This window comes from Melospiza melodia, chromosome 6 (genome assembly GCF_035770615.1).
Source record: "Melospiza melodia melodia isolate bMelMel2 chromosome 6, bMelMel2.pri, whole genome shotgun sequence".
In the NCBI taxonomy this organism is placed as follows: Eukaryota; Metazoa; Chordata; class Aves; order Passeriformes; family Passerellidae; genus Melospiza; species Melospiza melodia.
In genome coordinates, this window is record NC_086199.1 from 69,492,654 (window position 1) to 69,519,792 (window position 27,139).

At 42.2% G+C, this 27,139-nt stretch overlaps 1 protein-coding gene across 2 annotated transcripts; it reads left to right on the forward strand.

Annotated features, from left to right (window-relative positions):
- On the forward strand, window positions 1-26,378 carry C1QTNF4 (C1q and TNF related 4). Of its 2 annotated transcripts, none has more exons than XM_063158869.1 (2): window positions 1-49; window positions 24,857-26,378. In XM_063158869.1, the coding sequence occupies exons 1-2, from the start codon at window positions 16-18 to the stop codon at window positions 25,963-25,965; spliced, it is 1,143 nt and encodes a 380-aa protein (XP_063014939.1). In that variant the 5' UTR covers window positions 1-15; the 3' UTR covers window positions 25,966-26,378. The 2 variants fall into 2 exon arrangements, with proteins under 2 accessions (XP_063014939.1, XP_063014940.1); XM_063158870.1 differs by lacking the exon at window positions 1-49 and adding an exon at window positions 5,881-5,977.
- The last annotated feature ends 761 nt before the right edge of the window (window positions 26,379-27,139 follow it).

Here is a 27,139-nt window from a genome sequence, read left to right on the forward strand (position 1 = left end):
CAATCATTTGTGGAAATGCGCAATGAACAGAACCAGGAACCTCATCCAGGTGATGAATTGTATTTCTTTTCTTCTTTGACAATTTTTCAGATGTATCCATTTCCTAATGTGGATTTACCACATGGCAGTCTATGTACTCATTCAGAAATATTTAACAACGCAATTGAGGGGCAAGAAAAAATGTAAAAGGTTGGAGGTTACTGCTCAGACCACTGCTGTTTACATTTGTCCAGTTATATTCACAGAGGTTCACAATTTCCAGGCATGTTGTTATTGGTAAAAATAGCTTGGCAACGTGTTTGTTCTATAATTTCAACTAATAAGGAGAGTTCTTAAATCCCAAGGATGCCTGAAGGAGAGCTGATAGTAATAAAAATGTGTCAATTTACAGAATTTTAAAAATGTGAAAACTCAGACACACATAGAAATGAGGAATATGTTGGATTTCTGAGAAAATGCAGATTTTCAAATTGAAACATTGAAGAACTTAGTTACTGAAAAGATTGATCAACCCTGTAAAGATTTTTCTCAGCTTCTTTGACACATATTCTGATTAGTCTCTTAGAGTGAAGATGAGGGTTTAATATTCAGATTTTTAGGAACACAGCTCAGAGATGAAAAGTAATTTTAGCTGTTGTGGGTAAATGCCCACATAATTCAGAATTTAATTCAAGGGACATGGAGGAAAATCAGAAATACATAGATATAGGTACACACTGTGGAAAGAAATATTTCAAGATGGTTTTATTACTAGCCTAAAACAGAGAATTATATTGTCCTCATTTGGATATGAAAGATAGTTTTGTAAAAAAAAAATCAGTTTTAATAGGCAAATTTTATTATCACTAAAAAACTTTTGAATTAGCTGTCAGTGGATACCATTTAGTTAAAGTATTTACACATTAAGGAAATAATTGCTTCTCTGCTTATGTAGCTACCATCTACAAATTCTAGGGATTTATTTGGGATTCTGAATAGATCCAACTACAATGGTATTGTTAAGGTTTCCTGCTTGCATATGCTAACTGATCCTCATCTTTAGAAGCTGATTCTGGGTCAGTATTATTGAATATAGACATTAAGGTCTTGGTTATGATATTTAACTTGTATTCTAGTGATATGTGAAAGGAATAAATTTTCCAGAATATTTGTAAGGAAAAGGACAAAGACTGCATGAGGAAAGGGGAAAGCCCATACCTGTAAAAATGGTTTTCTTCTTTGGTGGTTGGATAGGAACTAACTTGTCGTTAGGCAAACTGTTTTAAAGTCATTTTCGTTTGGGTTTCTTTTTGTCTGTTTGCTTTCTTGCTTGTTTCTCCTAACTGGATGAGATAGATTTGATTGTGGTGTCAGGTGATCTCTTGTTGAGTTTATACAAGATCTGTATAAGTGTCTGCAGGTGTCCCAGTGGAATTCAGAGTTGTACATCTCTCTGACATATGTCAGATTCCTCAAACATAAAGGAAAATACTTTGTTTCTTCCAGGAGAATTTTGACATTCTTTTCTTATGTGGTCATTGTGAAATGCTTGTCAGGACTTTAAGTTTCATGAAATTATACCACACCTACCTTCCCACAGAGGTTATGTGAACCATAAACATTCTGCAATTCCTATGTTGTGAGTTACATCAAAATTCTCTTTATCATCAAGAATTGTATTTTATTATTTTTCTTCTCAGGATCTAGGAGACAAACAAGTGAAATATTTCTCTAAATTATTTGACACCTTATTATGTTCCATGCACTGAATTCAAAATATATTTTTCTACATTCTTTTGTTGTCAATTTTTTGTGTGCCTGGCTGCTTCTCTGGTGGAAAGATCAGCATTTCTATCTGTCATGTGCATCAAAATTGCAGCATTCTGACTTGTTATCACTGTGCTGTTGGTTTCATCTGTCCTTTTTTTTTTTAATGGAGTCACCAGCAGCTATTGTTCACCTTCTTGCAAGAACGTCGATCAGATATCTCCTGAATTTTTCTGTTACATATTGCCAGACAAGCTCCTCAGTAGGTGTCTTGCTGGGAGTCTAATACCTATTCAGTAAGTTGATTGTCTACCAGATATTTTTTCCAGTCAGTCACGAAGGTTTTCTACATTCTCCTGGAGCTGTTTTCTCTGTGGTCCCTGCCAGTGCCTCCCAAAGCAATCTTTCAAGAAATATTAATCTTCTCTCGCTGTACACAGAACTGCCCTTCAATCACATGAACATAACTTAGGCTGCATTTCTGCTGGCATGCACCACATGCACCCAGCATCTCTTTCAGCTGGCAAGAAAAAGGAAACCCAGCACTGACCAGAGCTGTTGTTCCTTACTCATTCACACACATGGCACAGAACTGCTCCTCTAGAGACGTGATCATAGCTGCCCTCTGATCTACCTTTCCAGATGGGGATACTCCAAATTTCAACACAAGATTTCTCTACGCTTTGTTTTCTGCCATTACAACACACTGCAGACACCTGATATGATCAATGACCCTCAAGGCTCAAGCTTTAAATTCTTCTAAGGGAAATGGTACACATATCTCTCTTAAGTAGGCTATTCAGAATCATAGAAACCCAGACCATGAAAAGAAACAAACCAAAACAAAGCTCACCAAATCCCTTCAATTCCAAGAACAGTATTTGCAGGTGGGGTCTCAAAAAAAGCATTTTAGTTATTCACCCATGATAGTCATTAATTATGTCCTTTGCTGTTGAGAGACTCCACTGTAAGTCAAGTGATAACATCTGCTAAGACCTGATCATTCCATTTCCAGGTTTGTAATAAATAAGTAAACAGCAGCATCCTAATGCAGGATTTCTGACACATGGACCACCTAGGTTTATTTCTTTTTTGCCTTACACTGTCCCACTATAAGTTGGTTTACATATTAGTGAGTCTTTACATATTCTTGAGGTATTCTTTTTAATCCTTAGGCTTGTTTGAATTACTACTTACTCTGATATTTTGTATCTTTATAGTGATACAATAAAGATCAAAGCTTTAAAATATGGCCCATATTTTTTAACAAGGGTACAAGCAAACAATAAAGCAGGTAATAAGGAATATGCATACATCAACACCAGAAGGTCTGGGCTCTGATACAGTCACATCAAAGATGGCCCATCCCTTTTCTCTCAACAGGAAGGCAGCAATAAAGATACCCAGAATGGGAAAACAAAGCTGATGGGCAACAGCCTTGCCTAAGAAAAATGCAAAACTGAGGTCATAGTCATGCCATGACATCTTGACTCACAGGGGTCATAAAATTGTTTGTCCAGACTGTAGTTTCTTATGCCTGATGAAAACAAACCTAAAAGGCATCCCAAGGACTCAGGAGCTTCTGTCCCCTGTCCTCTGTGTCACACACACCCATACACAGAGCCATGAACAGACCTCACACACACATATCTTGGCGCTTGTGACTATGAGTGAATGTGTGAAACAGGAGTGAATGAGTACAAGTGACTGAAATCAGTTTCATTTTTAAAAAATACAAGCATCTTCTTTCACAGTCTTGAACTTTATAACACTGATTCTTATACTTTCAAGGCTGCCATTTATTAATGAGTTATGCCATGAGAATTTTCAGAATACTGACATGGAAAAGGCATTCCAATGCACCCACGGGGCTTCATGTCCTTGTGGGGAGGACTATCAGCTGCAGTGAAGGCAACAGGATGAGGTGGGACTAGAAGCTCTTTTTCTGCTCTCTGGTTTTGGGAAGTGTATTCCTTTCCCCCCACAAAACCTACTTCTCCTGCCTCTTTCCTGGGAACCCACAGATGAGGCAGCTCTGCTCTGTTTTAGCACTTTTCTAAGGAGATATAGTAAATCCACTAGCTGCTGCTGGATGGAAGCACAGTTGTCTTCTCAGCCCTCTGCCTGTCCTCAGCTGGGGCACAGGAGGCATGTACTAGCATTGCCCCAAGGAGAGAGAAAATCTGTCTGGCAGAGGCAGAACAGAGCACAGCTCATCTGGACTACACACGATAATGCAAAATATACATCTATATTATAATACTGTAGTATCTTCATACTCCATCACTTTGACCCCTGTGGTAACATAGATATTTAGAAGGATAGTTTATCATACTGTTGATAATTACTCATCACTGCTATCATTGCTAGATGATTAAAAGGAATACATTTGTCTAGTTTATGTCCAAGATGAGCATTCTCATATCCTGGGAGTCAGTGGTCCATTCATTCCTCCAAAAGCAGTGAGTGTTGAGTAATCTGTCCTTTGAAATGTGTAAAGAAGCTGTTAAGAGAGCACAAAATCTGTTTAGCCAGCAGTACCAGCTGGATGTCACCCCGTCCAGGATATACTCTGCTCAGCTGACAGCTGTTACCAGACCCACATGAGGGTTAGTCTCTAACTCTCTCATGTCTCATTCTGCCTGTCACCAACACCTTTGTTTTGCTCTGTATGAAGGAAGGAAAAAGATACAACATGGGGACAATGCAGCACCTGGTGGTGCAGAGACAGGGATGATTTGCAGGGTGGCAGGTATTTAATATGATATGCACACTGTGTAAGACAAGCAGTAGGAAGTACTTGTTATGCCATAAATTGCATCCTCGCCCCAAAGAGTAAATTACTTTCTGGTCATTCCATCTGTCAGTCCTCTTCCTCTCAGAATCTCAGAAGAAAGCTTTTTGTTTTCTTTTTTTTTTCCCATTCTCTGTCTGTTGTAAGAATCAGCCTTGTGACTGGTACGTGTCTTACGTGAAAACTGATTCAAACGTGTTTGTTGCTGCAGCAGGAGAAAGTCCTGGTGCCACAAGAGGGTAAGTGGTAATGGAGATTGGATAGCAGAGCATGCCAGCACAGGGCAACAATGGCTGGACAATGCAGAAGGGGAAACATTACCAGGTGCCCCATCGGTATTCTGAGTGAGTACACTGGCATTTAAATTCCTCCCGTAGCAAGTGGGTGTTGAAGGGTAAAAGATCTTTAGTGTTGGAGAGCCAGAACATTTTTTAAACATTCACATCTTTAAATCTTCTTTTTGGAAGTCAACATTAGATTTTACAGGTTTAATAATAAACATGCTTTACAAAACCCCAAATTTGCTCTTCAACTCAGATCAGGAATGTGAAAAGCCTACTATTTTGCTGTCAGCAAAAATCAGTGCCAGCCTTCAAAGGAACAAGCAGTAGCCTTCTTGTTGTTAGGTGATGATCTAAGGCAAGCCAAGCTTTCTAAAGAGAGATACAAGCTTTTGATAAACCAAATAACACAGCCGGTCTATAGACATGCTTTGGGACTCACAGAGATCTCCAGAGCAGAAGGGGTCAGACATGAACATGATCTTGGCTAGCCAAAAGCCTGTCGCTTCCCCCAGTCACATCCTTTGGTCTAGCTAAGGCTGTTTCCTCTCCCCCATTGGCCTGGCCGAGCACGGCCGGGGTGGGATCATCGTCCCGGGTGGCTCAGCCCGGGACTGGAGGGCGCTGCGCTGCCGCCCCACGCGGTCCGGCCCCTGCCCCGTGCCCCGGGCGGTGAGCTCGCCCGCCGGGCTCAGCCGCCGCTGTGCTGAATGGAGGGCATCGTCCCGCGGCGCCTGTCCCCCAGCGCCCTCTCCTCCCGGGAAGGCAGCGGGGCGCCCGGCCCGGCCGTGTCACGGCGCCGCATCCTCGGTCACCCGTGTCCGTGCGGCGCTCGCACGCAGCCCCGGCCCGCAGCGCCCGCGGGCGCCGGCGCCTCCCGGAGGCCGCCCGGGCTGCGGCGCTGACGGGGGCTCCGAGCCCCGAGCCCCGCCGCCCCCTCCCCTTCCCCGCTCCCGCCCGCCCCCGGGCCCTCCTCCCGTCACTGATTCGGCGCCGGAGCCCCGGGTGCCCGAGCCCCCCTCCCAGCCCCGGCCCCCGCCGCCGCCGCGGCTCCCGAGCTGTCAGTGCGCAGGCAGCGCCGCGGCCCCGCTCCGCACCGGGCTCCGCACCGCGCTCGGACCCAACGCCGCGGAGCCGCCGCCGCGGGGCGCAGCAGGTACCGTGCCGGGGGAGCCGCCGCCGCCGGGGCCGGCTGCACCTGCAGGCCGGGCGTGGAGAGGGGATCCCCCGCTCGGACAGGGGCGATGGGAGCGGGGCCGCGGGCGGGCCTGGCCCCGGCGGCTCCCCAGGGGCGGCCGCCGGTGCGGAGCGGAGGGACCGTCGGGGCTCTGGCTGCGGCCGCCGCGGTCCTGGAGAAGGGGGGTGCGCTCGGGACACCCTGCGGGGTCCCGGCCCTCGGGGCGGCGGGCAGGGCGCGGGCGGGCTGCGCTCCCTCCGTTCCCACCGAGCGGCTGGACAATAGCGGGAAATGCACGAGTTACCCTCCCTCACACCTATCATCCCCAATATGAAATGGCTGTAGAGTTCATGTGGGAAAGGGTATAAGATTTTGGCCCCACTTGTCATGGAGACGAGGTAGGAAACCTCCTAGGGACTCGCCATTGGGAAGAGCATCCTGGCAAATTCCCACAGGGACAGTTTCTCAGGTGAGAAATAGCAGTATTCCTGCATGGATCTCTGGTTTCTTGGTGGAACAAAGTCCCGAGGGTCTTTTCAAGAGTAGCATATACAACTGAGTCTGTAATGTACGATTTTATGTTAGATAATACAATTTAGTCCTCTGTGTACTTGGCCATCTCCTCAACCCACTCTGTAAGAGCTCCCAGAGAAGTAGGTCAGTATCTCCAGATGATGTTTCTATTAGATGCTGGTGAGTTTCTGCCCTGCTGCCTGACTAGAAGGCAGCATTGTGACCCTTCCGTTTATGCACATTCTGAATGAGCCGAGCTTCAATTATTCATTCTGATGCTATTGCAACCTTCTGCAGTTTCTCTTCTCCAGGGACACGATGTGTAACGAGAGTTTGAAACACACCAGTGAGGCTGCAATCCTGTCTTGGCATATGGCAGCTGTTTCCTTGTCTAGCCATTTTTAAGGGTTAGTTTGTAGCACTAGGAGGTATGTCGAGGAAGAATGAGGATTCCCAATAGAGCAGCATTACCCTGTGCATTCCTTCTGTTTGCCTCTAAAAAGCTGTAATTCAAAGTGCTGAATGGTTCATGGACTAGGCTCTGCACCTGAGTTTGATATTTTCCATCTGAAAGAAGCAATGCCTTCAGAGGGCATTTGGTTGCCATTAATGGAAAACCTATGGCTTTGACAGAGAATTGGTTTAAATCTGACAATTTGTTGATGTTATAGACATTTGCTGTTTTGTAGATGAAGAAACAGATGCAGAAATAAAATGCATTGGAACCTGAGATTTGGCGCCAAAACTCAGAACCCTGTTTGTTGTTATTTATGTTTTAGGTGTGATGTTGTTGTTATTTGTATTTTACTTGTGTAATTGTCTATCCATTGTGCTGTGCTCTCCATTCATAAACTGTGAACTATTTGTATTTTCCAAATACAGAAGGCTGGGTGGGCCCACAATGGCAGCAGCTATACTTGTGAAAAAACAGGATAACTATCCTGTGACCTGTGGTCATGTAGTGCACGATAAGCTTTTATAGTCTCTATTTTAATAAAAGGTGTATTTCAGAAGAGCAGCAAGGCTGCCTGTTCATCACCAGCTCTTGGAAGACTTGTATAAAATAACCTGTAACCTAGATGAACACAGGCACACAGAGAAAAATGAAATGTCAGAGATGTAAAGAGACAAGATAGTTTGAACCTTCTGTTCAACCTATAAGCAGAGCACCCTGTAATACAAAGACTAAAAGAAAAAGAGGCCAGTGCTAGCAGAAAATGGACAGGCAGTGAGCCTCTGAGTGATCACTGTCATTGTGCCAGAATTTCACCCATTCTTATGGTTAGTTATAGGCAGAAAGCGTTGAAATGAACTGATACTGGTAGTAACAGTAGATTTCTAAGGAGGTGAGTACCTCTGAGAATATAATATTTTCAGCTGAGAAATATCTCCCTCCAAGAGAATGAGTCAATCTCTGCATTGACTTCCAGGCAAAAGAATAGAGAAAAAAAATAGGGTTTAAAATTGCTATAGTCTTACAGATGCTGAAGTAAAATAACAGGGTTTTGTTATCAGCATCTGAGGTCAGATGTTAGGATTTGGTGGGTTTTACTCCTGAACTCATCCATGAAGCTACCTTTTTAAATCACCAAAGTATGAAGCATGCATTCTACTCCAAGGTGCCTAGTTAAAGAAAATAATGTTTCACTGAATTACAGTTTACTGACTAATCTATAGGGGTGAGGTTCTTTGTACTGTCTTGGAAGACACGTTAAGGCTTGGCAATTTGATAGTTCATCTTACAATATTTGAAATACTGGCTGTGATTTTCACCCAATAGAAACTAAAAGCTTCTTACTTCTTGTTTGGCACTCAGAAATTTAGTATGGATCCTGTTGGCCATCAGAAGTAAAGTCAGAACTTCATTTTTCCTTTCAGCTTTTCTGTACCTTTTGCTTTGACCCTCTTCTAGATAAGGAAATTTGTGTTCAAATGAGATAAGCCAGTACTACACAAGTGCTGTGTGCTGCTGGTGGTCTGTGAATACCAAGTCTACCCCTGGGTTCTTGTCCCTGTAAAGCCTCTTTCTAGTTGCATGTTTCCTCCAGACAGGTTAGAGAACAAAGGAGGAATTCCTGCTGAATCTAATCAAAGGTCTGAGGTTTCCAGCAGAGGTAACACTGCCAGAATCAGATGATCACAGAGCAAGCAGTAAGTGACTACTCCAGGGGCTAATAATTGATTACTAGGGCCCCACTGGGAAACAGGGAAAATTTATAAAGCCCTATTTCTCCCTCTTTACCCTCCAGCTGGTTAATTTGCACCGTGCATGTTTTCTGCTGTGCCGGGGCCTCAGCCATGGTGCCGGGAAAACTGTCCATATTGGGTTAAGGAATTTGGGGGCACTGTGGTAATGACTACTGGAATGAGAGCCAGGGCTAGACCAGAGAGTTGAGCCTCTGTTGTCAGGAGGAATACCACATCATCTTTATTCCAATGTACACAAAGGCTCACTGTCTGCGATGTGCCTGCTCGTGACTGCCGTGGCTGGCGTTTCAGCTCTGAGGAAAAGATCCTGCAGTCACTGGTCAAGAGCAGAAGCAAAGGAAATGTTCAGTCCATTGAAATCAACCAGCTGCCTTGGTGCTGCCCTTGAAGTGTATGCTGCTGTTGTAACTACAGTGAATGTAATAAATTAGGGCATTTCTATCACACTCCTAAATCTATGAAGAGAAATGGTCACATCTTTCCCAATTATTTTGTCAGTATTCCAGCGGGTTCTGACAGAATTGACTTCAGTTTACATATTAAAGGCTATTCGTAGAACAAGAGTGAGAGATTTGATTTCATTTGGGTTTTGGGTATTTTTAATGTAAAAGTTGAGATTCTTGACTATGGTTAGCACATTAATGCAAATATTTGTTTTGGTGAGGCATAGAACATAGCAGGTGAAGGAGGCTATAAACTGGGTAAACATGATTATCTGAACAGGCAGATCTTCTTTAAATATCAGAAGATTCAGAGCTCATAATATGTAGGCTTTTAATATGTGCCAGTCCTTCAGAGAGGCCACAAGCTGCTCAACACTGACACAGTAGCTGCATTGGGGTGACCTGGATCTGCTTTTATTCAGTGTTTGCTTAAAGGACCTGGATGGTAAATAAGGAGTGGGTATATCACGTTTTCCAGGACATAAAACTGTGACACTTGAAATATGCAGGAGGAAAATACTAGAATTCAGAATTTTTCCAATAAATTGGAAGATCTTCTAGGAAAAGACCTGAATTGAATTCAGTAGGGATAAATACAAGGTACTACAATAAGGCAGAAATTACCAACAAAATAAGCACAAGGCAGAAGTAAATGACTAGGTTGCGACTCCACAGAAAAGAATATGTTATGATAGATCACAAGCTGAATATGAGTCAATGTCATGCTGTTGCAAATAAAGGCAAACATCTTGCTAGGATATGTAAAAGAAATGGAAGTCTGGAAGACATGAAGCAATCCTTTTGCTCTGAGGCCAAAGCCTCAGCTTGGGGGCCGTGCAAAGTGCTGGTTCTTGCACTTTGAGACAGGTGCAATTCAATCAGAGGGAGTCCAGAGGAGGGCGGTAGGACTCATCACGGGTCAGAAAAATGTGACCTGCAAGATGATTTGAAATAACTGTAATTTTTAGACCTGAAATTTGACAGGGGAATATAACAGTCTTCAGATAAAAAAATAGAGAAGGAAATGATCTTTTCTTCATGGTGGATGGAGCAGAAAGCAAGAAGCAGCAGAAAGTAAGATTATTTTAAACTACAAGAGTAATTTTCTAAGACCTAGGATAATAAAAACAGTTGGATATTTGATATAGGGAGGTTCTGAAGACATTTTAAGAACAGGTTAAACAATCATCTGTGAAGAATCAAATAAGGCTAGTGATCCTATAATGGGAAAGCACCTTGGACTGTACAGTGTCTTAAGTTCTCATCTAGACCATTCTTCTAGCATTTGTAGATCATTTCATGTGAATGAGGTAAAAGAAGTCTGCTGGCCCTGTTCTGATATTTGTCTCATATCTAGCACAGCACCAAGACCACAGATCACCTCTTTCTGAAAAGAGCCTGAAAGAAGAGTAAGAGCTTTCTAGAAGACTGTTAGAAGAGGTCTGTCTTTTTAGAAGAAAGGGGAAGGAATGAAACATTCTGATTTCCCAGGAGCAGATGCTTGATTCAGTTTATGAATGCTGAAAACAATGCTATGGAAGAAGAAAAATTAATCAGGATTAGCAGTTAGTAAAATTATCTGAACTGAAAATGCAAACTCTTCTAGTATTTTATTCCTTGAATGAAAGGCTGTAGTCCAAAAATGGGTTTTAGAGGTAAAATGGAGTAAATAATGGAATTCAGAATAGGAATAAAGTAAATCATAGTCCTATGATTTATATTTTTAGGCATTTATCTGGGGAGATAATCTAGGTCCTGTAGGACTCATGGTTTAACATATATTGTTTCATATAAATGGAACAGACAGTCCCCTGTGCATGGTGAAAAATCCTGGATCTCTGTGAGGAGACAGGTAAAAAGAAAAAAGAGAGCAATGATCAACACTTGGGGATGCTGAAGTGGTGGGCTGCACATAAGATCCTGAATAGAACACATTCTGACCAACCAAATAGTATTTTAATCCTCTAAAGGGACAGGGATTTTTCTCTCTCCTCAGGCTTTAGACCTTTTCACTCAGACAAAAAGAAAAGCTCTTAGAGAAGCTAAAGACTACTGGGAGCAGTGGAAGTGTTTTTATAGCAAGCAGGCAATAGGGAATTTTTTCTGTGAAAATAGGTACTCTCTAGGACTGAAAGACTGCAAAGCAACTGCTGGAAAGAATCTGTGTTGAATGAACAAGACAAGGAGAAAATGAAGAGCCAGGCTGCACTTTTTGTAGCCTGTTTTTGTGGAGCTGTTGCTCCGTGAACATATTATCATAATCATGTCCTGTAATTTAAAGACTCTTACACTGGAATTATCCATAAATTGATAGAAATCCTGATTTTTTGTCTAGTCTAGGATACGTGAGCACAAACTGTGACACTACATAAGCTGTGATGGATTTTCCCCCTCCCCCCATCTTCCATTACTGCTGGGAAAACCTTGGGACAAATAATTATATGCTTAGAAAGCCAGTCACTTGATGCCCCAGATATTTCAAAGTGAATTCACATCCCTTCCACCCAAGGACTGAGTAGTGCTTGACATCAGCTTATACTGCTTTGCCTGAGTTTATTTCATTATTCCTCTTCCCATCCTTGCTTTTACTGTCTTTACTTCTCAGATGAGTGTATGAAACAGTCTTTATTTGAGAGACAGAAAGGGTATCCAAAAGAAGGCCTGCTGTGATCCAGTGCTAAAGGAACTTTAGCTTTGGAACAAGGTGGTTCTGGAAGAAGATCAAGCAAATATAGCTAATGTAAAAAAATCCTATTTTTACTATTAAGAGGAGACAACAAAGTGAAGGGGTTATTCTCCAGGAAACTTGTGGGGAAATCTGAGACAGACTGTGCAGAAAAATACTGAACACGCTGGAGGGGGTTCTGCAGATGGTGAATGTTTCTCCTGGTGGAAAATGTTGATAATTATCTTGAAAAGGAGAGCTGTTAGACAAAAGTACCTACAAGGAAGGTAGGTGACTGAAAGAATTTGAATAGAGGAAGCACTGTCTTGAAATATGAACTGAATATGAATGTTTGGATTTAGGGTGCATGTCTGGAATTTCTCAGTGTGGCTGTAAGGAAATTGTGTAGGCTGTTGCAAATGGTCCTTCTTTCAGTATGAGCTGTGTATTTAATGCAAAGTAATGATATCCAAGCCTGCTTTAAATGAAGCATCTGCATAGCCAGGTTCAGAGCAGCCACATCCTTCATGTTTTTTATATTATGTCCAACTAGAGTCTAAAAGTCAGGTAAAACCTGCCAATGCATTGATGCAGTTGTTATTTCAGTATTTTAACAAAATTCTTTTCCTATGAGCAAAATCAGAGGCATCAGCTTCAAGCTGTCAAAGGCAATTTTGCCTGGGAGGAACCTGGCTGGTCACGGAGATGAGCCTGGAATCTGTGAGCATTTGACAGGCACTGAGAGCTTCCTCCCTGTGAATGAGGAGCTGATGAGTGAACAGCAGTGACCAGCAGTGCTTTTTGAGGGCAATGCCAAAGCCTTTTACCAGCAGCTCCCCGGAGCAGACAGAGTTTTACTGAAACAGTCACACAAACATTTCTGCTGCCATGATGAGAGGACTGATCTTTTTAAATACTGGAAGCAATATAAAGCTAGAAAGCAGATACTGGAAAAACCTTGTAAAGGTGTGTGTGTATTGAGGGCATTGCTCAGGAATGCTTCTCTCTGTCCCTCTATCCAGGGACGTCGATTCTGTCTTGTAGGCGGCAGCACCTCTGTGTCAGATTGTCACAGAAAAGCCCAGGTTCAAAAACTTGTGAAGTGAAAGCTTGACTTATGCAGGGTGTTGGGGAGGAACTTCACAGTTCCCTGTTGAAAAAGATGACAAGCTGATTAAATCAGTGGACCAAAATATACTAAATGTTTTAAAAGTGGAATCAGAAACTGTGGTTTTCCTGAAGATATCAAATATCAATTCACAGCTTTGGGTTGTCTCATTTGCAACAGCTATAGCATTCTGAGAAATAATTGCTAGTAAGATGGGTAAAAAATTGAAATAACTCAGATTCCAGCTGTCTATAGATCTTCCTCACAAGGGATTTGGCAGGTAAGACAGAAAATGGGAACTACACCTTGCTGATTGTGAAGTGTCAGTATTAATAAGCATGACAATTATTAACCCTGATGATTTACTTTGCTACATTTAATTGTCACTATAGGTTACTATATGTATTGAAGAATTTCAGTGTTCATCAAGAACTTCTGTTCCATACCAGGGGAAATCTCTGTCTCAAGGTGTCTCAACTGTCTGGTGACAAAAATGGGGGTAGTCCCAGGCTGTGATTATTCTTTAATTATTGTTTCTTGATCTGTCTACCAATTCCCTGTGTGCAAAAGCAACAGGATTATCATGGATAATAGGAAGAAATACTTTCCTGTGATGGTGACGAAGCAGTGGAACAGTTTGCCCAAAGAGGTTGTGAACGTCCAGCCTTGGAAGTGCTCAAGGCCAGGTTGGATGGGACTCTGGTCTAGTGGAAGGTGTCCCTACCCATGGCAGAGGGTTGGAACTAGATGATCTTTAAGTTCTCTTGCAATCCAAATCATTCTATGATGCTATGATCCAGTTGGACAGTTGGAGAACGAGACCAGAGAAAATATTAGCATATGTGGACTATGACTGACACCCCTTTTTCCCCACACAAAAGTTTTCATTCAGATCTGTGTCCTGACCCAGTAGGAGGAAGGGCAGAAATGCAGAAATGAAATGCCAGTGCAGAGATGAAAGATAAGTGGATCTTAATGCCTTTTATCACCTTCCTCATTGAACTAGAGCTCAGTGAATTTCCAAATTGAGATGTTGCTGCATGTTGACAATGTAGAGCAGCACTGCAGTGCAATTCAGCGTCTCTGAGTTTCTTTACAGTAATGAAACAGCAGGGCATGAAAAGAAATGAATGTGGGTTTTTGGCTGAGTGTGATGGCAGATGTTAAAAGACAGCATGTTTTCCTGACTTACCTGTCAAGACACGCTAAAAAACTTGCAAAGAAAGCAGCATTCCTGTAGGAAACTGCCCCAGTACATTGAGAGTTTTTTCAGATAGATTTGCAAAGCCTACTGTCAGAAAACAGTAGTCAGTATAAAACATAGCATTAGAAGATGATTTATCAAGCAAAGTAAAACTAATCTCATCCTTTCTGACAGTTTTCTGTTAACTGCAGGTTGTCAGGATGGAGACCAGATTTATCCATCTTGTGAAAATTTTTGGACTGCTAAATCAGCTCATAGCAGACAGTGAATTCAGACTCAACGATGAAATAAAAATGGTTTTTGTTGTCATGGCATGTAATCCCAGCTGGCACAGCTATCCATTAATTCCCATAGGGGTCCACTGCTTCTCTCCACAGGTTTATCCTAACTTGAGGTTTGATGATTAACCCGCAAGAACCAGCATATTCCCTCTAGCTTTCACTCAGGTGGGTGATGTGGCAGGTCTTAGAGAAATGACTGGAGGACAACATTCCAGTGAGTGGGGGAAGGGTTTGAAAGCAACTTCTGCAGGTGCAGAGTTCCAGGAAAAAAATTATGATTATTTGCCCACTGAAGTGAGAAAGGGAGAGAAGGTGTGGCTATGCAGCTATAAAAGAAAACAGAAAAGAAAAATCTAAAACTTGGTTCGGTTTGATTAGGATCTTGCATTGCAATTAAATTAAAATCACATATTCACTGATACAAAGTGCAGGAGCACAAACTCACAGAAGGAAAATTGAGGACAAAAAGTCATTACAGAGAGGACAATGAACAAGCCTTGAGAGCGCCCACGGGTTCCAGTATCTCTTGTAATATCACCACAATTTCCAGGACAACACTCTTCAACAGGAAGGCATAACACAAAATTCCTGTAATGTCAATTGCTTTCCTATTTGCTACATCTTTGTAGAGCTTGGGTCCCACAAGTTCATATTAGTTCCTGGACAAATAACCTACTATTAACAGTTGTTTTCATTCTTAGTGAGGAAATGAGAGAAGAACATGAAAGAATCACTGCAAGATTTTGCCCAGCTGATGGTGCCATAGTGTGCTGCTGGATGACTGGGAATGTGAATGAAAGTGGAAGGCAACAGGGAACAGGAAGGAAAGCCTGTACAGCCTGTGTTTAACTGGAATATTTACTCTCATCTTGATGACCTTTAATGTCTCTAAGTATTTGTTGCAACTAAGGATTTAAAGAAAATGGACAAATACAGCATTAACTCTGAGAATAGCCCAGGAACCTCCTCTTCTGGTGAGCGTGAGGATGAAAATATTAATTCAGCTGCACTGAAGCAAACTGGTGCTTAGGTCCATAGAGGAAAGTGTGGTTCAAAACAAGTCAAATATCTGCCTATCCTGTAGGTGTATTTACATAAGGTAAACACCTACTGATGTTCTCTGAACTGTTGCTGGACTTTCATTTCTTAGCAGAGGGAGGGGATATTTTCCTGAGAGCTAAACCTTACTTCACTGGAAGGAGGTAGTGTAGAAAGGCTGCTAGAAAGAGCTATGATGTGTAACAATAAAGAAAGAATAAAAATAACAGAAAGAATAAAGGTTTTAGAATTTGAGTTGATTCCAGAGTACTGATTCCAGTGTCATTCTGCCTACCTAGTGTTTCCACTTTGTCACTCACAGCTCAGTTTACCCAATTGAGTTTAAAGCAGAGATTTTTTTTTTTTTAATGTTCCTAAGGATTTGAACTATCCTGCCACTTCAGGAAAGCCTTAATAAACTTGTGATCAGTGGGGCTGTCCAAACAGTTTTTCTTTCTGTATGAACCCTTTAAAGTCCCCATGCTTCTTGTGTTATTGGGGAAAATTATTTCTCTTTTTCCTTAAGAAACTCTTACTAAAAGAGAAAAATTACAGCAGTAGTCTGGGATGCTGAACCCATCTGTATTTTACTTAGGTTCCCAATTTTGTCTCCAACCTAGAAAAGTATTTGGTAAACACTTCTAAGTTTTCTTCCTCATTGTCTCTTAAGAGTCTCTCATTTGTATAGTCATTGCCTTCCTCTTCTCCTTTAGCACTGCTGTGCTACTAACTGGCTCTTGCTTGTTCTTTCCAGTTCTGTCAGATGATTAAATCAAACCATTTTATTTCATAGAGTCATGTAATGGTTTGGGTTGGAAGGGACCCTGGAGATCATTTAGTTCCAACCCGCCCCCCATCATGGGCAGGGACACCTTACACTAGATCAGGTTGCTCCAAGCCCCATCCAGCCTGGCCTTGAACACTTCCAGGGATGAGACATCCACAGCTCTCTGGGCATCCTGTTCCAGTGCTTAAAAACCTTCACAGGAAAGATCTTTTTTCTAAATATCTAATCTAAACCTACCCTCTTTCAGGTTAAAGCTATTCCCCCTTGTCCTATCACTACATGCCCTCGTGACAAGTCTGTCTGCTTTCTTGTAGCCCTTTAGGTACTGAAAGGCTGCAGTAAGGTCACTCTGAGGCCATCTCTTCTCTAAACTGAACACATCCAACTCTCTCAGCCAATCTTCATAGAAGAGGTGCTCCAGCTCTCTGGTTATCTTTGTAGCCCTCCTCTGGACTCACGCAAACATCTTTAATATCCACATCCATGACATTCATTTTAAGTATTTAAGCCAGTTGAGAAGTTTAAAATAAAAACCCTGTGAATAATTCTTGTTCATTTTTAGAGACTAATTTCACATTGGAATAGCCTGAATTGCTTGTACTCAGCATTCTTTCTCATAAAGTGTCTGTCATCCCAGTAGGTCTGCTGCAGGTGGAGTTTCTGCCAGTGTCCTTTTGCTTCTTATGGTTTTACCATCACAGGCAAAAACACCCAGGACTTTTGTGGGAAAATCCTCCTGCTACATGGCTTCTAGCCCAGCCCCCTGGAACAAGGAAATTGCCCTCTACTCCATCCTCTGAGTCCTCTGAGTCCTCTCTCTCTAGAACTTGATTGCAGTGTGCAGTCTGCCTTTGGGGCCTTCCTCTCTCACTCTCTTAACTGAGATCTTTATGGTATTCACTGATAAAATGTCAGATAGTTTCTTTTGCCTGTCAAAATAACTCCTGATATTCCAGGCCAGACTCTTTATTAATCCTTTATGCCAGTGTGATCTGCCTCCTGGTGCAGCACTGTGATTCCTGCTTGGATAGATGAAATGCTCCAATATCACCTTTTTCCACAGTCTCAGCATCTCTTGTGCACACCAAGAAAAAGAAATGAGCACATAAACCAGGTTAAAAAAGGAAATTATGCTTGGGGCTGAGAAAAGAGATGGTTTAACTTTGGTATTACTGTAATTGTAGTGGAATCCATGTGAAAATTTCAACTGTTGAAATGGTCTCAGTGTTTTATGTCTAAAGGTAGCAGTGTTAAATAAAACACTGCACAGCAGCAGACTTTTGGTTTTCTCAAGATGTGGTTTCCAGTCTCCTCTGGCTTCTGCTTTCACAGGAGCTGTTTGTCACTGAACTCCTTCCCATCAATGGCCAGGTTTTTCACTGTTTATTGCTGGTGTAATTTCAATGATTGCTTATCCACTGCTGCTTTAACTGCATGTGAAAACAACTTTACAGAATTCAACACATTTTATGAACTACAGTTTAAACTCAAATGTTCTAGCAGTGTTTTCTGTTCTTCCACTTCTGGCCAGTGTTAGAGTACATTTCTTTGCTTTGAAGTTTTAATCCTGTTTTCTTGACTAGTGTGTTTGTGGTGGAGAGTTGGACTTGTGTAATGCGTTCATTTAGAAAAGCATGTAAAAAATTATTACATCTTAAAGCTTTAGTTTGCTGGAATAACTCCTTGCTCCCCCCTGGGATTTATTCAGCCATCTTCTCTACTAAAACACCATTTTGTCTAAATTAATATATTTTAAAATGTAATGGTAGCCAAAAAGGCAGATGCAGTGTATCACCCTGGTACTTCAAATGTATATGACAAATTTTCTTAAATGATGTTAAAGAAGAAAAATCCTAATGTCAGAACTATCATGTTTTCATTTTGGTCAGTGAATTTACATCATTTCACATAATATCATTTTAGCTTAACTTAAGCTTAGAGTTGTTAGGACTTCAGTTGAAATAGCAAGTTTCATCATATTCTGAAATGCAAGGTAACAGTAGTGGCTTCTGCCCAAAAAGTCTCACCATTTCCTTTTCCTGAGTATGGCTGGAGTTGAGGCACTTGAAATTAATTTTTGCCTCTCCACAGATTTTTGGGTACACAGAAGATGGTTTATTATGTTAAAGAACTCTCCCTTGACTCAGGGAAACATTCAAAATTAAGCACTTTCTATATTAATGCCATACGTGTCTGTCATTCAAGGCATGACATATACTTTCTAAAAGACATCCTGAATGCTTCAGACAATGTTTTACCTCCCAGGGTTGTGCCAGAGTTAAAAAAAAAAAAACAAACACATTCACCAAAAGCCAAGAAAGGCCAGAGCCTTAAGTGAATCACTGATTTTGTTACTCATGTACTCTTACACAGATTTTGCTTTTGAGGATGTGCTACAATTATTTTCTCTTTGATGCTGGAAGAAATGAAGCATTTGCATCATTATCTTATGCTCTTAATCTGTGTTGGATGAGTGGAACAGACAGTATGTGGTATCTTGGGAAAAGAAATCTCACTAACTATAGTCCAAGAAAGATGTTCATTACACAGGCTTTCACTGATTCAAATAATTGAAACATTTGCAGCTGTCCTTAAATATTAGGGTGAGAGCTAGGGAGAACATGGCTTTGCTCTTGCAGCTTACAGGATTTAAAAAACCTTTTAGTAACAGCTGAGCCAATTGTACTGCTTCAATTTTGTTTCATATCTCATTATTCAGTGATATTCCTGGCAAAACTCCCACTGAAATTAAAGGACTCTTGCATAAGGTAGGACTAGGGAACCTGGATAATTAATATTTTGGTATAAAAAGAAAACCCTTGTGGGTTTCACAAGTAGGTCTCTCCTGCAAGTGTAGAAATGGGGTGACCTTTCTATTGTTGAATGTCCTTTTGTAGATCCACGTGTCTCAATAGAAGAGTAAAACTAATTGTCTTTTCACTGGTGGATTGATTCTGTTCCAGGACAGAAAAATCACCTCCAGCAAACTCAAAGCTATTAAAATTTCCTGGGTCATGCAAATGGTGAATTCTGACTTTCTTTTCAAGAAAGTTTTGCAGCTCTTGTTCTGCTATGTGAGTCAGTGAGTCAGTACCACTTTAGCCCCTTCTTTTCAGGTCACTAATTTAATGCCAGTGTCTTTGAGAATTGTTTAGCTGCATCATGTGTTTTGTGCCTCCTATTCCAAATTAGTTTCTTGACTTCTTCTCTGTGGGCTGCTGTTCCTGCTGGTACTGCCTAAAGTAAAATCAGTAGCCTACCTAGCTTATCAGTTGGGTTTGCTTAGCTTCTTCCATGCTTCTGTGGTGTTGGGACACTAAGGAATGGCAGGGTAGGGGACAAGGACCCTGATTTGTGTGTAAATGTAAATGAGAATAACACAGCTGCCACATACTGAAGACCTATTTTCCATCTCTAGTCTGGATATTTCACTTCACTCTGCAGTTTTAAAACTTGGATCACATCATGAACTCAGGGCTGGTGCCACAGTGTCCGCAGCCAGTTTCACATCCCTGGTGCTATCTCTTCTCTGCCAGAAGAAAACTATACCAAGAGTAAGAGACTTGGGCGCCATAAACAATTCTGGGAGCATTTTGGCAGCTTGATCTTTCAGAATTACTATGAGAATACTCAAGCCCAAAAGCTGTCACGAGTTGCCTCTGTTTATAGAACCCCTTCAGCTGGATGTGTCTTCCTAATGATTGGCAAATTATTCTTAGACTGGTTTAGTTTGAGAGGCAGTTATTAGATACTTTCCACATTATTTTTAAAAGAACCTAAATAGTGCTGAAAGTGGTGAGTGGGAGCTGTCAAGGAAACAACTTGCTAATGGAAGCACAGCATAATTAACTGCTTTATTTAAATTACTTGCTTTTGGAAAGAGCTGATAAATAAGGGGCAGCAGCAGAGGGTCTTTGCAACTACTGAGTTATCCAATGTTTAATAAGGGACCTTATTACAGAGAAATTAACTTTCAAATAGAAACAAGGATAGTGGTCATTTGAAGGCTCATAAGGTCAGATTCACTACACACTTTATTAAACTTGGTCTGTTTTGTATTTCTGTGCTTTTTTCGGCCAGCAGTGATGTCCTTTCAGTATCCCCCCTTGACTCCTGGATATGCTGAACAAAGTCTGGTGCCCAGGCAGCATTTCAGAGAAGCAGGCTTGTTGCTAAAAAGCCATATCCTTTCCTGTCATTTGTTGTCTCAAGAGCACACAGCCATGTCACAGTCATCTTGGTTCTCCATGCAGCCACACCATGGTGATCACTGGAATAACAATGAATGAGTATGAATCTGGAGCATCTAATAGCCCTTAAAAGTTTGCCTTTAGGGCTTGGTATTCTAAGCTGGAATGAGCCTGCCATGCTGGAGGTAGCACTCTGCAAAAATAATACTGCTGAACCAGCTGCTGGGCTCACAAGTGTGACAGTTTGGGATTTAGTTCTTAGTGAGATATTAGGGTCTACTGGTATTGTTTAAATGGCAGCAGTAGCCAAATGCTGTACAGACATGGAAAGAAAGACAGCCATTTCCCTGAGGAACACAGAAACTACAAAGTAAGCTAAAATAAAGACAGCATGGAAGCAGATGTGTGACACTTAGGTATGGATTGTTTCATTGAATATGCTTCAATTTGCTGGAGGGAAAATAGTCTGTCTGTTAGACCTGCTGTTAGCTGGTTAATTCCATGTAAGTGCCACGGCTAGGGTTATTAGGGAGTGAATTTTAAATGCAAGGAGTAGTAGCTATGGGATTCAGTTACAGACTCAGGAATCATGACTTAGGAAGTCTCTAGTCCAAGTTCCTGCTGAAAGCAAGGCCAACACTAAGTGCAGACTGGGTTGCTCACAGCTTAATCCAGTCTTGTTTGTAAACTTCCAAGGATGGAGATCTTGCAATCTCTTTGGGCAAACTGTTATATTCTTAGTTGCCTCATCATGGAATTATTTTGCTTATATCTGGTCTGACTCTTCCCCTTCAGATTTAATGATCATTGTCTGTTACTCTTCCACCATGCTCACCAGTGCAGTACCTCGCACTGTCTGGAGCCACTAAAGGCAGTGAAAGGCTGCTACTGGGTCCCCCCAAAGTTTTCTCTTTTCCATGCTAAACAAGCCCAGTTCAATCAGCCTCTCCTTGTTGGGCAGGTGCTTCAGACCTCAACCACCTTGGCTGCCCTCTTCTGGAATCACTCAAGTGCCAACTGAAGAGGAATAATCACAGTCTGTGGTTCCTGGCAGTGTTCTGTTCTGCACCCCAGGGTGCTGTAAGTCTTTAGTACCTGCAGGGCACGGCACTATCTCAGGTACAAATTACTGTTCTCCTGAAGCCCTAGATCCTTTTCAGATCCTTTTCAGACAGAATTCCAACCAGTCATCCATCTGTACCAACACACAGGCTAGTCCATCCAGGTACAATATTTTGCATTTATCATCACTGAATTTCTTTTCAGTTCATCCCACCAGTCTGTCTGGGTCCCTCTGAATAGCAGCTGTACCTCCAAGTATGTTGGTGAACCATCTGTTTTGGTGTCATCTGCAGACTGATCAGTGGGCATTCTCTCTGCTTCTCAGGACATTGATAAATAATATTGAAACATCTGAAATTAAACATTAAACACTAATTCTCAAGCCTGATAATCCAGTCAGTTTTTCACTTATTTAGTAGTCCACTTATCTAACATCAAAATTTGGACAGAGGAATGCTCTAGGAGACTGAAACAAAAGCCTTGCTAAAACGCAGGTGACATCCACTGATCTCTTCCCACAAGACAGCAATCAGTTTGATTAGTCTATACTCAATTAAATAACGTGGGCTAAATTGCATGTCCTTTGACTAAAAATATGTTCTAAGAAGGACACTCCATGATTTTCCCAGGGACCAAAGTGAAGGCCTAACTTGTCGACCACCCTGTAGTTTTGCAGGTAGTGTCACTTGTCCTTTCTGAGTATGGGTGCCACATTTGCCTATCTCCAGTCACCAGGGACCTCCTCTGATCTCCCATCACCTTTCAAAGATGATAGAGAGTGGCCTCAAATTGACATCACACAGCTCTCTCAGCAACCTTCATTGCAGCCCATGGAGGCCTGAAGGAGCAGGCTAGGTCAGGAAAAACATTCTGAATTCAGGGGCATGGAGGAGAATTCTGAGATGTCGCAGGCAGAATGGAAGCTTCAGACAAAGTTTATTAGAGAAGCCCTCCCTTCACGAACAGAAGCCACAAGGTACAGAAAGGACTCCCTTTCTAAATCCTTTCTGAGAGAGGAACCAAGCTACAGCTGGACACAATCTCAGCCCCAGACTTAGTCAATGGTTTATATCTAAAGAGTTACACAGGTTCAATTGAGCTTTTATGCACCTTCATCCTGCAGAATTAAGGATGGCAAACCAGATATATTTCTATAAATAAAATTATGTATTTATTTTAATTTATTACAGTAATGATTAGAGGGAAAAAAACTTAATCAGAATTATTTCCTGCACAGTATGGATTGCTATTACTAGTGATTTAGTGCACTGTTTTTGAAGCAATTATATTAAAGCGATTATATTCAAGGTAGCAGAATAATTGTTAAGCAGAGATTGATGTTACTTACCTACACCAACAACTGGGAAAATCTGTGTCGTTCAAGCCTCAAGGAATAACCTTGAGAAGTGTCCCCACTGAAGGGAAGGATCTTCACATACCTTAGGGAGGTATGCTAGAAATCTTTGCTGTGCTAAAGTGACACTGGCCTTTTATAGTATAAAGTGATTGACTTTAATATGCATTCAAAACAGGCATTTTTTAGATTATGTGTTCTCAGGCTTACTCAGCAAAATATGCTTTCTGCTGAAAAATGTGTTGGCAGCTTTTTAGTTCCTTCTCTTCAACTTCCAAATCAGGACCTGCACATCCTTGCTGCTCCCAGCCTTGATCAGGGAGCCTCAGTCTTGCGTGTCCTTGTGGTGGGGGTGGGAGTTTGGTCAAGCTGGTCTCAGCATTCTTCAGCGCTAAGAACAGCAGAGTTATCCTTGCTCAGTGTTATCACTCAGTTATCCTTGCTCACTGTTTTCACTGATCAGCAGCCCGTCCTTGCTCCACTGAACAGCAAACTCTCCTTGCTCAGCCCTTCACTGACAAACTTACAAGCCTGCTTAGGCTGAGAGCCCCGCTACAGATGTCTGTGAGAGAAGTGATCAAAGGTAAAACTGGGACATGGACAGATATTTCTTTTAGTCTTTGCTAGTGTGCCATTTTCATGTAATTGAGAATCTAATTTATTCTTGGGTTCTGATGTATTAAAGCTGCACCTCAGATTTCAGTTTTATTCTCAAGTGTGAGAGAGCAGGGTTCGAGCTGAATTCCTTCTGGTGAGTGATTCTAGGTATCACATCTTGCCAAGCAGGATCCCATTGTCACCTCACAGTCTATGTTCATTCTGTGTGCTTTACTTCCATTACTAGGCCATCTCAGATGATTCAAATATTTACCCCTTTATCCTTTTTAATGCAGGATTTGTCTTCAACCCTCCCCCACCAATGAGTTGCATGTTTTGCTTCTGTTCTGCTGCTCTGTGAATTCATTGTTTGCAGGCTGGCAAGGCACCAGTTTTGGTGTGACAGATGGAGCAGACTGCAAACCAGGCAGTTGCCTCCTAGCCTGAATGATATTTTAATAAGCACCAAGAGGTGACAGAAAGAGAAGCTTCTCACTGGAATGACTGGCAGTTTTGTTTCCAGCCTGAAAGCACTAATAGATAATTTTTGGCCTCAATCCAAAAAAAAAAAAAAAAAATTAGCAGAAAATCCTATTAGCTCCTAACTTTTTTAGGGGTCAAAGAAGTTTTTATGTCTAGTCCGTTATCCATTTAGGGAGTTGTTTCCCTATTTTTGGTATTTCAGTTCTCTCTCAGAAATTGTACACTTTAGGAGAGTTTCCTTTTACTTACCATTTTGTTTTCCTTCTTTTTTTTATTACTTGAGCAATTTTATCCATTGTCTTCCTTCCCTAAATATTCCTTCTTCTTCATATTTCTTTATACTTTCCACAGACTCATGTTGGAATAATGGGATCTAACAGCTTACTTGGCTTCCAGCTTCCACATCCTGTGAAACAACTACTGCACTGCGAGGCAATGGCATCTGCATGGGAATCTCTAGAGCATATGTCCTCTTCTCCCTGCCCTCCAGCTGTGTCCCCATTGTATAATACAGGGTTTGTGTAGGGCTTTGTTTCATCCTTGGTCTTATGAATAAAAAAAGGCACAACAAAAGGGAGCTCTGGCAAATCCCCATCAGGCTCTGAGATCCCTCTGCAATGTGAGCAACATGGTGTTTTGCAGTCAAGCTGTAGGATAGTCAGGCTTTCAAAGGAGAAGATGCTTTTTCTTTCCACAAGAACAGGTTAAAAATGGTCCAGCTCTCACTAGGAAAATATAAAAGTGGTGCTGGGATCTGAACTATGGTGTGGTCCCATACACTGCTCAAAGAACACACTGGAAATTTCTCAATATTTGGACATGAATCTTCATGTTTATTTAGCAATATTCAAGTCTGGATTTCAACTCATTTGTGAGCTGTAAATTAATGCTATTCCTGCTAAAATATGCTTCTTTTTTCTTCCAGATACAATGATGACACTGAACGTTCAGATCATCTTTGGCCTCCTTTGCTGCATGATTTTTCTTCCTACAGATGGCTTCCCAGCAGACACCAGTACTGAATTTCGCTCTGCCTTCTCTGTGGCCAGAACCAGCAGCATGGAAGGAAGCTCTGAGATGGTGATTACCTTTGACAAAGTATATGTGAATATTGGCAATGATTTTGACCCCAAGACTGGACTGTTCCGCTGCCGGATCCCAGGAGCCTACTACTTTTCCTTCACCGTTGGGAAATACCCAAAGAAAAACTTGTCTGTCATGCTGATGAGAAACAAGAATGAGGTGCAGGTAATTGTGTATGATGAACATCACCGCAAGGAGCGCAAGGTGGCCAGCCAGAGTGCCATGCTGCAGCTTGACTACGGGGACACAGTGTGGCTGCGTTTACACGGAGATCCCAAGTACGCTCTTTACAGCAATGTGGGGCCCTACACAACTTTCAATGGCTACCTGATCTATCCAGACACTTCTGCCTTCTTCCAGAATGCTCTTGACTCTCAAGAGCTCGGGCCACACCCTCACACAATTCAGCAGCTCCCCAGAGAGCAGAATGAAGCCTCACAGCGACGTGTGTTGTCTGACCAGCCAAAGAGGGTACAAGACCCTCGCTCTGCGTTTTCTGTTGCCCGCTCACAAAGTCTCCTGGGGACAGATGAGAAGCAAACCCAGCACGAGCCAATCACATTTGATACAGAGTTTGTGAATATTGGAAAAGATTTCAATGCCTCCACTGGCATCTTCACGTGCCGTATACCTGGTGCATACTATTTCTCCTTCACCATTGGCAAAATGCCCTTTAAGACTATGTCAGTGAAGCTGATGAAGAACCACAATGAGGTGCAGGCCATGATCTATGATGACAACCACTCCAAGCGGCGGGAGATGCAGAGCCAGAGCATCATGCTGCCTCTGCAGTATGGGGACACCGTTTGGCTCTACAGCCATCAGCATGATGGCTACGGTGCCTACAGCAACCACGGCAAGTACATCACCTTCACAGGCTTCCTCATCTATTCAGAGGCTCAGCCAAAGTGGCTGCCAGGTGCCAGCTCACCTCAAGAGTCAAACAATTAAATGCAGATGTGAAAGGAGCATAAGAAGAGCCAAGGTGCCATGAACTTGGGTATAGCTTCTCTGAATATCATCCTCTACTTTGAGCATGCTGTCATGTGTCCAGTGCTTTCCTTACGCTGCACGCTTGTGCCCTGTCTGCAGGGCCACTGCTGTGTGTGCCATTCATCCATAGAGAGGCCTTTCAGGTTGTAGCTGTGTGTCCCGTGTTGGTGTTTGATTTAACATAAAGCATGAGGTAGTTTTGGGGCGGGGGGGCACTGTAGTGAGATGCTGAGGATCAGAGAACTACTGCAGTCATGTTACTGAAGATCTCCAGCATCCAGAGAGAAAAGGGTGTGGTGGCTTTCCTTGTTTATCCAGGGAGGGAATAAATGTAATGAAAATGAATGTAATAAAAATACAAAATATGAGAATGTTCTCCGTTTGGAAGTTTTGCTACTTTGTGAGACTTGTGTGCTTGTCACTGGCTGAGGTACCAGCCAGTACAGAGCTCAGGCGAGAGAGATGCATGGAGACTGTGTGAGCTGATGATATGTTACTGAGCCAGTCTGTCTGTGTACACTCTTAAATCATTTGTGTGTGTGTGAACGGTTGGTACCTCTTATGGTTTTATTGCAAGTTTGACAGTGGTTTGTGCTTTTCTTTATCTGATGTAGATGAAGTCAAGAAGCTGCAGTTGAGAATCTCAGCTTCCGTTTCATGTAAAGAATACATTTAGAAACAAACAAACAAAAGCAGGCTTCTTGTAGTGAAAGATAAGGGCTCAAATCTGTGAATGGACCATGCTCTGAAAGCCCAGAAGCAAGGTAAGAAGAATAAGAAATGTGTTTTTAAATCTGTAAAGATTTGGATCAGGAGCAGGCTCGTAACACCAGGTGTGAGTAGTACCACACAGCAGTGGCACTGCTGACGGCAGGGGCGATACCTTCCCCAGGAACGGGCCCCTTGAACACAGGGGTGCTGCTAGCCCACCACATGGTGCACTGAAAGCCTCCTGCAGGCAGCTCAGAGGGAGGAGGAGGTTTTCAGCATCCATGTTCCAGAGGTTTCGTATGTGCCGAGTTCCAGCGAGAGTTTTCCCTGTGGAGAGGCTGCTGTGGCTGTGGAGGACGCTGCTGTGTTCCTACAGCCTGACAAACAGAGGGGCGGGCGGGATCTGCTGAGGAGGCAGAGG

What these genes read in the sequence shown, in the direction of transcription:
- C1QTNF4 (XM_063158869.1), top strand. Translation starts at nt 16, where the DNA reads ATGCGCAATGAACAGAACCAGGAACCTCATCCAG. An exon ending in GAACCAGGAACCTCATCCAG is followed by an intron (nt 50 to 24,856) that starts GTGATGAATTGT and finishes TTTTTCTTCCAG; the next exon opens with ATACAATGATGACACTGAAC.